The following is a 16,047-nucleotide window of genomic DNA, read 5'->3' on the forward strand; positions in this document are numbered from 1 at the left end:
AGCTGTTTTCAGGAGTAGAGGGATCAAAACAAGGGACCTCCATGTTTTCACGAAGCTGGCTCAGGCTCTGCTCCTGGTGCAGGTGTTTAAAGACTCCTACATCTTCAAGATGGACACCTGGGCTCTCTCTGCCCCATTAGCATAGTAAAGGCCTTCTATCTTATGCATAGCCTGACATGCATTTCTGAAAAACAAACAAACAAAAAAGCAAATTCCTACCTCCTTTAATGTGGTTTTAGCACAAAATCCTTGATTGCAGGAAAACCTGCCTCAATGTGATAATAAATAAAGCTTCTGCCGCTTTTTTGTTGGATGTCAGACACAATGTTAGAAGCTTTCAGTGGTTTGCTAAAGCAAGCTACTACTGGCTCCAGAAATCCCGTTATGAGCAGATCTTCTCTTGATACATTCAGCATGGCAAGGATGTAGGTTGAACCTGATGATGGGCATTCACATCACAAAATTGGCAAATGGAACAAATCAAGACCCCTGCCCTCCCATACAGACTTGGTTGTTGAACTCTGACCTAGCACATAACTGGAAGCCTCATATTTATTATTTTACTTAATCCTCATCACAGTCTCATGATGTATATTGTTATCTTCATTTAAAAAATTAATTTAGAAAAGGGGAGATATCAGTGTGGTTTGGACCTGACTTCTGTCTGCTTCAAAGCCCACACACTACACTTGGAAGGCAGCTGACCATGTGTTATCTTTTCCTTAGCAGCCCTTCCATTTGTCATTTCTCACATCAACCAACACTGAAATGTCAGCTCTTTTAGGGAGAGAATGTAATCCATTGACAAAAGTGCTTTCACTCAGCTAAAAATCTCTGGCTACACTGAGTTTCTGTGTTTCTTCCACTTCTTGCTGCAGGTGGTTCATTGGGGATTGGTTGGAGTGTAGCAAGACTTGTGATGGTGGAATGCGCACCAGGGCAGTGCTCTGCATCAGGAAGATTGGACCTTCTGAGGAGGAGACACTGGACTACAGTGGTTGTTTAACACACCGGCCTATTGAAAAAGAGTCCTGCAACAACCAGTCTTGTCCACCTCAGTGGGTGGCTTTGGACTGGTCAGAAGTAAGGAAACATGAGGCTATATATTTTGAGATCCAAAGCATTTAATACTAAGGACACCTAAGCATGTGAACGCCTTAGAACTCAACAAGTAGGGACTCCTTAACAGTAAATTTGGTCCTGTTATATTTTATTACTGCTTGTCAGGAAGTAAGGGGTTTTTTTGGAGGGGGGACATAGTTAAGGAAATCAATGAAAAACTAGACATCAATGTGATTAAAAATAAACCCAAAGTGAATTTGAAAGAATATAATAGTGAGTACTCACATAAGTGATTTTTCTCCTTCTTTGCTATTCTTCTTTTTCTTCTTTGCTCTTCTTGAGCAGCAAAATAAGCTCAGAATTAGTGATAGATCTTTTCTCCTCGTGTAATGTAGCCTAACTACATAATTCATACATACAAATATTTATCAATTTTTAATCACTTACTATGTATCTAAATATGTTTTAATTGCTTCTGTTGCATCTGGGGAAGAAACATGGATTTGAGGGTTATAATATACCAAAAAGTCAAATTCAGATTTTATCATTACCTCTGCTTATATGCTTGGAGAGGGAGACCTAAGATAATGGTTTTCCAGCATACATGTGTATAAAAGAGCCTAAAACAATCCAAAGGACTCAGAAAAATGGTCTTATGAAAAATAAGGTAAGAGATAGAGTTAATTCTTGACTCCTCATTCTGCATGAGACATAAACATATAAACACCATGCCATTCTCCACATTTCCCAAAGAAGAGTTGAATTCTTCTGTAGTGTTGGTTAATACTAAAAAGAATGAGTACCTGGCTATATAACTAAAGGTCATTCTTCCAATTTAGCCCAACAGGATGCATTCCTGCTGGAAACATTGTGGCACTTGCTTTGGGTATTTCCTGTAGACCTCATAAGTTTGTTAAAATAATAATAATAATTAATAAACAAACAAACAAACAAACAAACAAACAAAAAACATACATTATTCTTTAGGAACCCCCAGATGTAACTTTTCCCCTTCTGAATCTTACTTCTAGAGTGGCCTTATTTTACTAGAGGCATGGGCCTAAAAAAGGGACTGTGTTTAAGATGGTACATGGAAATGGGAGATTCTGACCCATTGTGGTTATCTATGGAATCTGTGGTGGGAGTTGGGAGTGTTCTCCCAAGTTTCCTGGCCAAACTCCAGCTCCAGTAATTACATCTGCCTACTTAACTTTTGTGTTTCAATCAAATGCAGAGATATGCTTGGTATTATTCACTGAGTGGTTATGGAAAACAATATGAAGTTTCTGTTCCTTAAAAGTGGGTGGATTAACTCCTAAATTGATTTTTTTAAAGGTTTTGTTTATTTATTTATTGAGAGAGAGAGAGAGCACAAGAAGGGGGAGGGTCAGAGGGAGAAGCAGACCCCCTGCTGAGCAGGGAGCCCAATGTGGGACTTGATCCTGGGATTCTAGGATCATAACCCGAGCCAAAGGCATTTGCTTAACCAACTGAGCCACAAAGGTGCCCCTCCTAAATTGATTTGAAAGATAAAACCTACTGATAAAGAATAGACATTCTACAGAGTTATACATAAATTGGTAATTTTACCTGAAATTCAGTGCCTAAGACCCTCTAGAAGTTCACAAGTAGTTACTGAGAATGATGACAAATTTGTTATTAGAAAACCATAGTGGAAGACATGACTTTTGTCTTCAACAGTTTTAAGGTTTCAGGTCAAGTCCCTACTTATAATTTAGTGCTAAATAAACACACTGGAATGGTCACTACAAATAACACAAAGGAATCCTGTAAACTTGGGAAAGTAAATGTCCATGAAACAACTAGAGAGGGCACCTGGGTGACTCAGTGGATTAAAGCCTCTGCCTTCAGCTCGGGTCATGGTTCCAGGGCCCTGGGATCGAGCCCCACATCGGGCTGTCTGCTCAGGGAGCCTGCTTCCCCCTCTCTCTCTCTCTGTCTGCCTCTGCCTACTTGTGATCTGTCTCTGTCAAATAAATAAATAAAATCTTTATAAAAAAACAACTAGAGAATAATATAAGAGTGTTTAATAAACGAGGTAGAAATGTATAAGTGATATAGAAATTTAGAGCTGAGAAGGTCAGAATAGACTGAGGTAGGATCAGAAAGATTTTTAGGTGATGGGAATTAAACTGAATATTGAAATACAGGATATGAAATAGGGAAGAGATTAGAGAAACTGGAGAAGATATTCCTGATGTCAGAATAAAGTTATTTATTCAGTTACTTATTCAGAAAATATTCCTGAAACAACTGAGTAGAAACACAAAGATTTTGTGGTCCAAGTAAAAAGGATTGAATACAGAAACTTAAACATCACCTTTCTACCCAAAGTGGAAAAAAGTAGTTAAGTTCATAAGCAGACACAAGAAGAAATTTCTGCAAACCATGAAAACACTAAAATCACACGCACAGATTTCACGTTGATCTCTTGATCTACACTTTTCTATATCAGTAGATTTTTATTTTAACATAAAACAAATATAATCACCTTGAGAAATGGCATATGCATAGTTATTGTTATTTCCATTTCAAATACCATTTTAAAGTTTTCTTCTGAAATCAACTTCATATAGGTTGTAATTGCCCTACTCTTCGAATTTTGATTCTCTCTTGTTTGTTTGTTTTTAGAGAGAGAGCACACGCAAGCAAGCAGTGGGGCGGGGAAGGACAGAGGGACAGGAAGAGAGAGAATCGGAAGCAGGCTCCACACCTAGCCCAGAGCCCTACATGACACCCCATCTCAGGACCCTGAGATCATAGCCTGAGCCAGAATCAAGATGCTTAACCAACTGAGCCACCTGGGTGCCCCTAGAATTTTCTTACCTATCCATTCTTAGAGGTGACTTGCTCAAATAGGTCTGAGAGGCTCTTAAGCACTCCTGGATCCTGCCTGAAGAATAACATGAATAAGTTAGGTGGGCTTTTAATCACATTTCTGCTACCTTCTCTAAGTCAGGAGCTCCTGAGTGGCTCAGTTGGTTAAGCACCTGACTCTTGATGTGGGTTGAGGTCATGATCTCAGGGCTCTGAGATCAAGCCCTGCATGAGATCAAGCCTGTGTGGGCTCTGTGATAAGCACGAAGCCTGCCTAAGATTTTCTTTCTCTCGGGGTGCCTGGGTGAGTCAGTGGGTTAAGCCACTGCCTTCGCCTCAGGTCATGATCTCAGGGTCCTGGAATTGAGCCCCACATCGGGCTCTGTGCTTGGCAGGGAGCCTGCCTCCCCCTCTCTCTCTGCCTGTCTCTCTGCCTACTTGTGAGCTCTGTCTCTCTGTCAAACAAATAAATGAAATCTTTAAAAAAAAAAAAAAAATTTCTCTCTCTCCCTGTGCCCCTCCTGCCACCCACCTCAACCCCCACAGCTGCTCATGTACATGCGCTCAAAAACAATAAAATATATAAAGATTTTAAAAAATTAATTAGGAAAAAAAAAGATAGCTAAGTCAAAGCTTAGGAGAAAGAAGTAGTGCGGAGGATGTGGTATGCACATGTTGGGACTACTGTTTCAAGGGAAGCATTGGTGGCTGCTGTTGTCTCTCCACAGACAATCTGAGAAAACTGTAGGGGTAGGCATAGGTCAAGAAATGCTGCCATTATCATCTCAAAGATTCTAGTTGAACACTGTCTGTACCATCATCTTTATTCTTTGGATCTTCCTCAGGAAAAAGGACCTAAGCTTTATGCCATATAGGGTTTCCTATTTATTTTCCAAAGGAGTGGTCCACTCTCACACTTCCATTTCCTTACTTTACTAGGATGGCCACTTCTTCCCTAGATGGATTAAAAATAAACGAAAGTAAGTAATATTAAGTGAAATAAATGTCTGAGTAGCTATGGAGATCAAAGTGAGAACAAGGAGCCTATTCTACCTAAAGGAACAGAATACCTCCCACTAATGAAAAGAGGAGGTCCTAGCAGCAGAGCAGGGCATATTCTATCTTTTTTAGTTAACTGCTACAAATATTTCACACAATATTCTTTTGACACGCCCCTGGAAACGTCCCTCTTTTTTCAGCCCCTTCCCCACTTCCAACCATCAGCTGTCTGAGCTGTGCTAATCACAAGGGAGAGGTTCAACTGGTGAAAACATGTTGCAGCAAGAGGAATGTACCCTTTGACCTTTTCCTTTTCTTTGCCAGCGCTCTAATATAAAATTTCCATTGTTCCAAAGCCAGGAACCATTTTTCGTTTTCCCCATCAGTGAAACCCACCCCGTGTTTATGGCAAAAGAAAAAAAAAAAAGCCAAATTACCTTGGTGGAAAATGGCTCTTCAGCAATCTTTTGTGAAAGTAATGAAGGCACGGCTTTCCATTTCCTATAATCTAGCTTCACTCTTGGGATCACCCATGCTATGTTGGACTTAAATGGTTTTCTCTTTTTGCCCTCTCTTGGCAAATAACTTTTAAAAGCATTGCTGCATTCTATGGATGGGCTCCAACAATCCTAAGCCATTCTTTTGATGTATTGGAATAGTTTCTTTTGACTCCCACAGAGCAACCATTGAAAAAGATCTGTTTCTTGTACTTACTCTTGGACAAGAGGATAGCTGCTGGCATCATATTCAATTGATTTTATAGGATGTACATTCAGGTAGCATTACTTAAGAAGGACTGAGGGACATGGGGTGTTGGAAAGGGTGGAAAACCTACCTTCAGGGGACTGTGCTTTGTATTTGAAGAATCGCCTTGCTGATTCTTAGGTTCTACTCTGGTGCTATAACAAAGTGAATTAAACCTATCTCTCCAGAGAGAACTCAGTCCAACCGCAAAATGGTAATTTCTATCCTTTACATATGAGAGCCAAATTCTTTTCCCTGGTGTGGTTCCAAATACTTTTCTCTACAAAATATGTTTTTTCTTTTTAATCATTGATCATTAAAGCTAAAGCATAAATGCATCTCTCATAAAAATTAACCTGAGATGAAATCCTACTGAGATGAAAACACAAAACAAATGGTCTGGTCATATTTTAAATAATTGTAAAATTTTGATTTTATGAATAAATAAGAAAAATAGGTATTTACCTGCAATAAAGAAAAGTAGCGAGAAATAATTTACCAAAGAATGGATTCAGGGCTCCTGGGCGGCTCAGTGGGTTAAGCCTCTGCCTTCGGTTCAGGTCATGATCTCAGCGTCCCTGGAATCGAGCCCTGCATTGGGCTCTCTGCTCACAAAGGAACCTGCTTCCCCACTCTCTCTCTGCCTGCTGCTCTGCCTACTTGTGATCTCTCTCTCTGTGTCAAATAAATAAATATAATCTTAAAAAAAAAAAGATGGATTGTCCACTGAAATAGTATCTTCTACACAGCAACCTATAATTTATTGTGAGAATGAATGGAATAGATTTTGATGTTTATAACTATGCTTTCATCTAAAAAAGCGAATTCTATTACTCAACTCAGGATTCAATATCTAATTGTTACTAATGAATTTTAGTGTGTAGTAAAAAAATATATATATATGTAAAAATCTACCCTTTATGTGGGCAGAGACCAATGATTATTTCTGAAGAATGCTCTGAAGCATTAATACCTATTAATCATATACCTAATCATGGCTACATCTTGCTTTTCTAAAATTTCCTATTATTTTATTTTATTTCATTTATTTATTTTTTTAAAAGATTTTATTTTTGGATTTGAGAGAGAGATCACAAGCAGGCAGAGAGGCAGGCAGAGAGGGGGAAGCAAGCTCCCCGCTGAGCAGAGAGCCCAATGCGGGGCTCAATTCCAGGACCCTGGGATCACGACCTGAGCCGAAGGCAGAGGCTTTAACCCACTGAGCCACCCAGGCACCCCAAAAATTTCTTATTTTTTTAGACAGTTAAATAAAACTGAAACTATCAGATGGATAAACATGTTTATCAGAAGGCTAGAGAGATGAAATGTAGGCTGTATAAAGCAGAAGGAAGAAATAAAAATAAAAACAAGCTGAGAGACATCTCTGCTTGAACATCTCTGACCTAAGATCAAAATAATTTGCCAGATAGAGCTCTCTTTGGATGAACCTGGTCTAAGTGGCATCCCTAATGCCTTTACTGTTTTTTTTTTTTTTACAAGCAACTGAATTTTATAATCTCCCTTAAGAAGTACAATATTTGCAGAGAGCAGAGGTGAAGCTTTGGCCACAGACATGTAGTATTTGTGGCTAGGTCTGCAGTGTATTTATTGAATCAGAAACTGGCAGAAATGTAGTTTTCAGTCATTCATTATTTTGAGAATCCAGTGGATTATCCCTACTTCCAGTGCAATGGGAAGGAATATCCTCAGCTTATTTAATGGAGTTGGGCTGTAATTTTCTAAAATTATTTTTTGCCTCAGTAGAGGTTGTCATTGTATTCTCAGTTTTGCGAATAATCATATGTTGTCCCACAGAGAGTTTATGTCTCAGTATATTTATCTTTAGAGCTTTGTTCTGGTAGAAACTTGCTATCTGGATTTATCTGTAAATCTTTCTCAATGCTTCAGTTTCTCACCTATGGAGTAGGTGTGAAAATAGTACTTCCTAACGTTTCTGTGAGGATCAGGTAGAGTATGACATGCAAAGTACTTAGAACACGGACTGGTGCTTAATAAATATTAGTGTTGCTTTCTCTTTTTATTCTTCTCCCTCTTGATACTAGTGTTACTTGTTTCAGTTTGGTTTTGGTTTCCTGGGAACTTCTAGACATGAATGAATGAATGGTCTCTCATTGCATTGTCTTGCTCCCCTAACTGTTAGCAGGACTTTGACATAGGCTCTTAGCAAAGACTGCTAGATATTACCACATTCTTCAAATAATAACAGAAGCTTCTTGCTACTGGAAAAAGGTATTCAAATATGAAAAAGCATATGTCTCCAGCTTTTATACACATACATATGCTTTTAAAATGTAAAGGGAGAGGGGAGTGGCACAAGTGTATTTATTAATAAATGTTGCCAATATGGAAAACTAATCGTAGCTTAAAATACTAAAATTGAATTTCTTATCTTTCCTATGTATTTTTGCCTATCTCCCTAAAGTCAGAATTATTCTTCCTTTTGTATCTAAATTTATTTTTTAATAATTAGTTAATACTTCTTATGTGTTCCCATGACTTTGTTTCTGCTGCTGAGAGCTATAATGTGGATCACAAGGCCTAAAATTTAGTTCCTCCTCTACCATTTGCTGTTTCACCTTAAATGACTTAAGCTTTCCTTATCTGTAACTGTTCTCAAACATTTGTGTAAGAGCAATGTCTTTGAAAGCGTTTCATGTGTGAGCTGTGAAACTCTAATGAGATATAAGGTAGAAGTGTTATTATTGATGATAATACTAAGCAATAAGAAAGTGACAGAACTATCTTCTAAAGCTTTGGCTTCTAACGCTGGTGGATGGTGGGGAGACTTCGTGCAAAGTCAGGAGGACTAGACACGAGAGGGGCATGCACAAGAGACTAGAATCAGGGCTTTATTCATTCTACAAAACACATGCAGGAGATGATTGCATGTCTTGGTTTCTTGAAATATAAAGTATTGGGAGTGTTATGATGATTACATAAGATAGTAAGTGCAAAGCACATAGCGTAATGCCTAACATCCAGGAGACAGTGGGAGTTAGTATTGGGTCTGCCATTTAGTAGCTGCAGACTCTACCACTTGCTCTTAGACTGTTTCCTCATTTTAAAAACAGAGTAATAATTGTCATCTGACAGTACTTTTGTGAAGACCATGTAAATTATAGCACTTAGCACGACACTTGGTGTATACCATGTTTATTAAATGGTATCTGCTATTATCATCATATTTTTAGTAGTGGTTAACTAACGGAAATGACAGCAGCATTGGCATTGTGTGTGGCACTGGGCTAGCCCTGGAGAATACAGCACATTAGTGTGGAGCGATGAGTCTGAAGAGGTAAGCGTAGACTTCCTATCAGGATATAGTAAGCATATTTAGAATTTGAATTTTATCTTGTAGACAATAGCAAGCCATTGAAGGATTTTTCTGTTTTAATCATGAGAGCATATAATTGGATTTCTCCTTTGGAGAGTGAACTGAGATAAGAGCAAGAAACAGGAGACCTCTTAGAAAGCCAGTGCGGGGGCACCTAGGTGCAGTTGTTAGGTGTGTCTGCCTTGGGCTCAGGACATGATCCCAGGGTCCTGGTATCAAGCCCTACATCCATCTCCCTGCTTGGTGGAGAGCCTGCTTCTCCCTCTCCCACTCCCCAGGCTTGTAGTGCCTCTCTTGGTGTCTCTCTCTCTCTGTCAAATAAATAAAATCTAAAAGAAGAAAGAAAGGAAGGAAGGAAGGAAGAAGGAAGGAAGGAAGGAAGGAAAGAAGGAAAGAAGGAAGAAAAGGAAAGAAAAGAAAGAAAGCCAGTGCAATATTACATGAAGAAAATGATGTTTGTCTGAAGTAAGTTAGTGACAGTGGAGACCAAGAGAAATCAATAGATGTGAGAGAGCTGTAGGGGCTCCACACTCACCAGGGAGTCAACTTGAGGATTCTCTCTCATTCTCTTGAGGATTCTCTCTCATTCTCTCTCTCTCTCTCTCACCCCATCCCTCCTTCCAAAATCAATCAATCCATTAGCTTCTGGAAGGGAGGGATAATCTTATTCATTTTTATATCCCCTTCTACTCAGTCTAGTGTAACTCTTAGAGTAGATCTGGAAATTTCCCCTTTCTTTCTTTCTTTTAATGAAAGGTATAGAAACATGTTTTCAAAGTGTTATGGGTAAGTTCATCACTTGACTGAGAGGAAGAACAGATTTTAAGGAAGGTTTCAGATGTGCAGGGGAGAAAGTTGGAGACTTTAGTCCAACTATGTTTCATAGGTGACTCTAGAAAGAGAACATTCCACTTAACCTGGAAAGAAGATAAATAATAGACTTTGTGACATAGGAAGAAGCATCTTTTCCTCAGTATGAAGGTCAGACTGATTCAACTAAAGAACAGTCAAAATTCATTATGTTTGGGAAATTCATTATGGACAGAGGAAATCCAGAGATTTCCTGTGCAATAAACTTCACCAATGGCCATGTATGCTTAGTTACCACACTCTAAGAAAACACACCTCAGTCAACCCCTAGCCTGCCTCACAAAGATGAGTTCTCACGGTCTACGATAATGGAAGGATTCTTTTTGGAAGGCTACATCCAGCAAGTAGGAAACCAAAGATTCCACATTCCAAAAATTAGCAGAATCTTATCACAGCTGAATGTGGCCAAGGATAGGGAGGAATCAAGAAATAAACCTACTAATAAACAATAAAAGAAGAAAATAAGTTAGCCAAGAAAAGCAAACTTTGGCGTTAGCCCTTAAAGTCCTTAGGGAAAAAGATAAAAATACTTCTGCCTAAAAACTTAAGGAATTTTCATATCTGAAAGACTTTGCCCAGAATGTAGTGTATATGCATATTGTATACCCAAACACCTTTACTTCAAGAAAGATTTTCCTCCAATTTTCCTGTATCTTTAGAATGTCGTTATTTATTTGTTTCATTTCCAGTGTACTCCCAAATGTGGTCCAGGATTCAAGCATCGGATTGTTCTGTGCAAGAGCAGTGACCTCTCTAAAACATTCCCAGCTGCGCAGTGTCCAGAAGAGAGCAAACCCCCTGTCCGTATCCGCTGCAGTTTGGGCCGCTGCCCTCCTCCTCGCTGGGTGACTGGAGACTGGGGCCAGGTAAGGCAGTTGCACTGAGGAGGCTCCTACGGAAGCAGTACCTTGAGACCCTTGAGTTTCCTGCCTGGGTCATTATGAGAGCTCAAGAGTTGAGTAACACCACTGAGAAATCTAGGTATGAGATACAAGAATGAAAAAAATGCACACGCAGCAGCTGCCACACATAGACCCATTTAGCTGTGTCTCTTCCATGCCCAAAGACTTCCTAATTTTACCTAGTTCTTGGATCTTAACATTTTAACTCAAAATGAATAGAGAAGGAGTCTATATGGGCAGATATTTGAGCAAGCCAAAAAAACTTTGGATTCTAGTCCTGTCTCTCAACTACTTCAAGAACAAATCAGTTAATATCAGTGTCTTAACTTTACTACTTGCACAGTAGCTCCTTAACTTCACAGAAAAGTTATGGGCATCACATTGATCAGTCTTTGCAATATTATTAATATTTATTCTTCAATGGGCTTCTCTGATGGATATGAGGAGTTGGGAAGCCAGTATATAAGGCTTTTCATATGTATTTTTATTAGACACATTTTATGTTCTAATTTACATTTTTTCTTTTTTTATTCTTACTTTAAAATTTTGCTATCTAATAGACGATCACCTTAAATCCTTTTAAAACAAACTGGTATGTTTGATTAAAAGGAAAATTGAGTTTTATTCTTTTGTATGTCTAAAAGAGAATCTATTAGGTTACATTTTTAAAAAATGCTCCAGAAAGTAAGTTTCTAGATCGTTATTGCCCCTTTCCTGTGGTCTTATAATTAACCTTGTAGCTAGTGGTTTCCTAAAATCTGAGGCCCAAATAAATCATGATACATAACTATGCGAGTATGGTTTCAGACCTGCCATTACTTCTTTAAAATGGTATTGCATAGAAGTAGTTGGCAAAATTCTGGCCAAACTTAGGTATTTCTAGAGTATAGCAGTATCTGGACCTCTTTCGTTACATTTGGGAGAGGGCAAAAGATTTTCAGTCTTCATTAAGGCAAATAAATATACTTTCTCTGTGCTTAGTCAGCCCCGTGGGTAAACAAGAAAAAATATGATCATAAGATAGTTAACATTTGCATTTGTATAACAAATCATTAATAATTTGCATTTATATAGCAGTATTTAATTTATAAAATATTTAAATGGCTAATTACAAGCAATTATGTGTGTCACTGTGGAAGTGTAAGTTTCATAATATGGAATTGATATGCTATTAAAGAATCAGAACAGACATGCTTTCATAATTTTTATTTAAACCAGGTAGACATTTCCTTCCTTACATATTCTTTGTTGCAATGCACTATTATATAAAAGTCAGTTGAAAGTTTTTGCATATTAGTGATTTTGCCAAATTTATAGTAATCAGTTACAGATTGTTTTTTAAAATATTGTCAAGTCCTTTTCTTCTCATCTGTATTTTAAATTCAGTTTCCTAACATTAAAATTAACTGGTAAAAATATATTCTCAAGGATGCTTTAGTACATGTTTATGGTCCCGTTTGTTCATCATTTTGTATGTAAACTTTTTTAAAATAAATGTGTCTATGAATATCCTTGCAAGTCCTGTAAGTGCTTTGAGAGTTTTTAACAAATAAATTCAATAGGGCCTCAGTTTGTTTACCTTGTAAACATCACCATCACCTATCTTGGCACTGGCTAGCTCATCTCCTTGATCCCAAATCTCACAGGCTTTGCTGGCATTCTGGGTGGCAGGCCTAAAGGGTAGACCTAGCTTCATTCTTCAGCCTGGACAGCTGATTAGTCCTAGCTGAAACTAGGTCACTCTGAGAGTAACTTCAATTCAGAAGTAACTAAATTCCTAATAGATGAAAAAGAAGAGGGAGACATGCTGCTTGGTTCACATTTGTGTGACTGACATCTTAGAAAACTCAGAATACTTATTTAAGCTCTTTTTTTTTTTTTTTTTTAACTGGTCCCCATCACCAGCCTGCACAGCAGTCACTGTTCTTATACTGAACTCACATTTTGATCAGATACACAGTGCTCCGGTAGACCATCAGATTGTTTGCCTGAAAGCCTATAATAAATAGGGAGCACAAGTGATATCCAACCCCAGAATCTCTAATCTACTTCATCCTGAGGATTTTCTTATTGTGCTCCTGTGACAGTTCACCTACTTGGAACTGTTAGAAAAGTAGCCCAAGAAAACTCTTGTTCCTTGGGAGCTATATTGCTTCCATTTTCTAGGGTAATCACATGATCTGTGAATTTCCAAACCAGTTCTAGAGGAGAATGACTTAATCATACCCCTCTCCAAGATGAACTTCATATGGACTTTAAAAGATAATATATATATATATGGTATTTGAGAAGATATAATATCTTTTTACCTGCTGAAAATTATTGATCTCAGTATTTTGTTTCTCCTTGTGTCTTTGGGTTTAGTGTTCTGCTCAGTGTGGCCTTGGCCAGCAGATGAGGACTGTGCAGTGTCTCTCCTACACTGGACAGGCATCTGTTGACTGTCCAGAAACTGTTCGACCTCCATCAATGCAGCAGTGTGAAAGCAAATGTGACAGTACCCCCATTTCCAATACTGAAGGTGAGTTTCCCATGGAGAAAGGGCCTGTGTGTCTAGTGACTCACCTGTACTGGTTCCCAGGGTTTGAAGAGCTCCATAAAGACACCGTTGTTAGTGTAGTTTGTACAGAGCTTTTGTGAAAGCTGCACATTTACTAGATATGTGATAAGGAAACCTACATTTTTTTCCCTGACTCTGACACTAACTATATGGCCTTGTTAATCACTTAGCCTTTCTGGAGCTAAGTTGGCTTATCTATACCATGAGAGATTGGAGTGGGTAACCTCTAATGTCACATCCAAGAATTGAGAGATGATTTCTAATGAACCACAGTTTGAAGTGAAAACTTCTGTTTCTTTTTGGAGAAACATACCATCATGTAGATTACCATCATGAAGATTAAAATTCATGCTTGTTATACATATAATTAAAGCATATGTTTGAAACTGTGTTTCAAATGTTAATTTTCTCATTGTAGAAAAGAAGAAAAAGATAATTACGATAATTACCTTCCAACAGCTGGTATTACCGAGGAGGAAACTGAGGTGCAGAGAATGATAGTGACTTGCCCAAATGAGTAGACTCAGGATTTGAACCCAGATACGGCAGAGCCCAAGGACATGTCAGTTTCAACAGTTTTATGCTATTCTTAATTCACTCTTTAAGGATGGTATTTTAGCATGAAAAAGAGCTTCTGGTTATAAAGTTGCAACACTTATAGCTTGACCATCATGCTGAGTCATTAGATTTAGGCTCAGTCATTGCTGAAAGAACTGGCTTTTTAACATTCCCACAGCAATATATATATATTGCAATATATACGAAGCAGTTTATAGCTTCATTTTAGGAATTTTAGTAATTTCCCCCAAAGTTTTTTTTTTTTCACAGTGGCTATCATCCATAATCTTCACAGCTGGAGATGCAAAGTTTTCAGGGTGGGCAAAATATATCATTTGCACCTGGATTTACTTCTACCTTAAAGAAATTCTCCTAAAATGGATAGGTGTTAATCTGAGGTTTCTTGAATTATCTGGAGAAACACCTCATGGCCATTTAATCTTCCTGGCCAAATCACTTTTTGTTAATATTAATTTGACATAAGCAGTTAAGACAGTATTTTTAGCCTTCTTAGTAAAGGAGGAAACTTTTAGGAAATTATTAATCCTACAAAATATGACTAATCTTAGAACTATTATTCCCTAAAGCTGCCTACTCATTGAAAAGAAAGAGGATGGCTCTTACGAAATTAGATTTAAAGTGGGTATATCTGTCATAACTTGTTTTGTGTTCTCTTTGGCTTCCTAATAACATATATTGAATACATTTAAATACCTGAAACTATCAGTTCATTTCATCAGCAGCTAATTATCAAATGCTTGTTGTGGCCAGCCTTGGTCATTCATTATAGAAAATTCAAGTGCATTTATAAGTTCATCGTCTTACAGGGAAGATACTCAAAGAGAAAAAAAAGAAAGGAAGGTAGAAGGTGTTATGTGGAGCAGTTAACATAGTGCTGAGAGAGTTAGAGAGTTGAAATGGAAGACTAGTGACTTTAACCTTATAGATCAAGGCAAGCTTCATAGACTAAAGTGGTCTGTGAACCAGCTATTATGTGTGGTTGGAAAAACAACCCAGTGTGTGCCCTGGGAAAGAGGATGAAACGGTTGAATTAAATCATAAGTTGTCATTCATAAAGATATGGAATGTACAGATAACATTGATTTCAAAAAAGAAGAGATTCTTGCATGAAGTTATTATGAGTAATCTAATCTGACTTCTGGGGGGCACCGGGGTGGTTCAGTCAGTTAAACATCTGCTTTCCACTCAGGTCCTGATCCAACCCCTGAGTTGGGCTCCCTGCTCAACAGGGAGCCTGTTCTCTCCCTCTACCCCTCCTTTCTGCTTGTGCTTTCTTTCTCTCTCTCTCTCAAATTAATAAAATCTTTTAAATAAATAAATAAATAATATGACTTCTGGAAGTCAGACCAGGGAGAGAAGAAACGCCTGTTACTAAGGGAGAGTTGGGAGAGACGTTTGGTCGTAGGGGAAGGAGTATGCTTTGGTTACTGCAGGAAAGTAGGAAAGGACCCCCCTCCCCCCGCAGAATCAGGTTCTCTCGACTGTTAGTGGAAAGCTGTGAAAAAACTAGTTCAGCTCTACCCCAAGACAGAGTAGGACTAACGGAGATCTCTTGGGATCTAAAATATGGTTTTTCAGTGGGGTGTCTATGGGTGAAATGGATAGAATCTTGAGAATTGCTTTAACAGCCACAGTTTAGGAATTGGTTCCATTCTAACATTTTATTATGAAAATAATAAAAAGTGTCAAACATAACAGCAAAGTTGAAAGAATTATACAATGAACACCCATCATCTGGATTCCAGCTTCATCATATTCCTGAGCTTGATTTATCACATATATATCTATCTTTCCATCCCTCAAGGTAATGGTTTTAAATACTGTTCTCCATTCACCCAACCATTATTATTTACCTAATAAACATTACTGACTATGTGCCAGGCACTAGGGCTATGAAAGGAATGTGACAAGGTCCTTGTCCTCAAAGGGAGCACAGTTTATTGGGAGTGGCAGCAAATAATTTTCACAATATTGGCACTACTCTAACAAGACAGAAAGAAGTTACCGTGGGTACACTGAGGAGGACATAAGCAGCAGAGGCATCATGGAGAAGGCAAGCTTGAGTGGGGCACTAGAAGGTATGAAACAGTTTGCTAAGAAGACATGGAGGTCTGGGTGTTCCTAGCTGAGGAAGAGTA

The 16,047-nt window shown here is 38.3% G+C and overlaps 1 protein-coding gene across 5 annotated transcripts in view; it reads left to right on the forward strand.

The window, feature by feature from the left end:
- ADAMTS6 (ADAM metallopeptidase with thrombospondin type 1 motif 6) overlaps positions 1-16,047 on the forward strand; it is a 307,097-nt gene that overhangs the window by 279,032 nt on the left and 12,018 nt on the right. For all 5 annotated transcript variants that reach the window (XR_014309548.1, XM_082723084.1, XM_082723083.1 and 2 more), the window contains 3 exons: positions 879-1,083; positions 10,558-10,734; positions 13,135-13,291. Coding sequence is in view for 4 of the 5 variants with exons in the window: in XM_082723084.1 (XP_082579210.1) it covers positions 879-1,083; positions 10,558-10,734; positions 13,135-13,291 (539 nt within the window). In the remaining variant the exon portion in view is untranslated. The remainder of the gene's footprint in view (positions 1-878; positions 1,084-10,557; positions 10,735-13,134; positions 13,292-16,047) is intronic.

Source organism: Mustela nivalis (genome assembly GCF_964662115.1).
Source record: "Mustela nivalis genome assembly, chromosome: 3".
NCBI lineage: Eukaryota > Metazoa > Chordata > Mammalia > Carnivora > Mustelidae > Mustela > Mustela nivalis.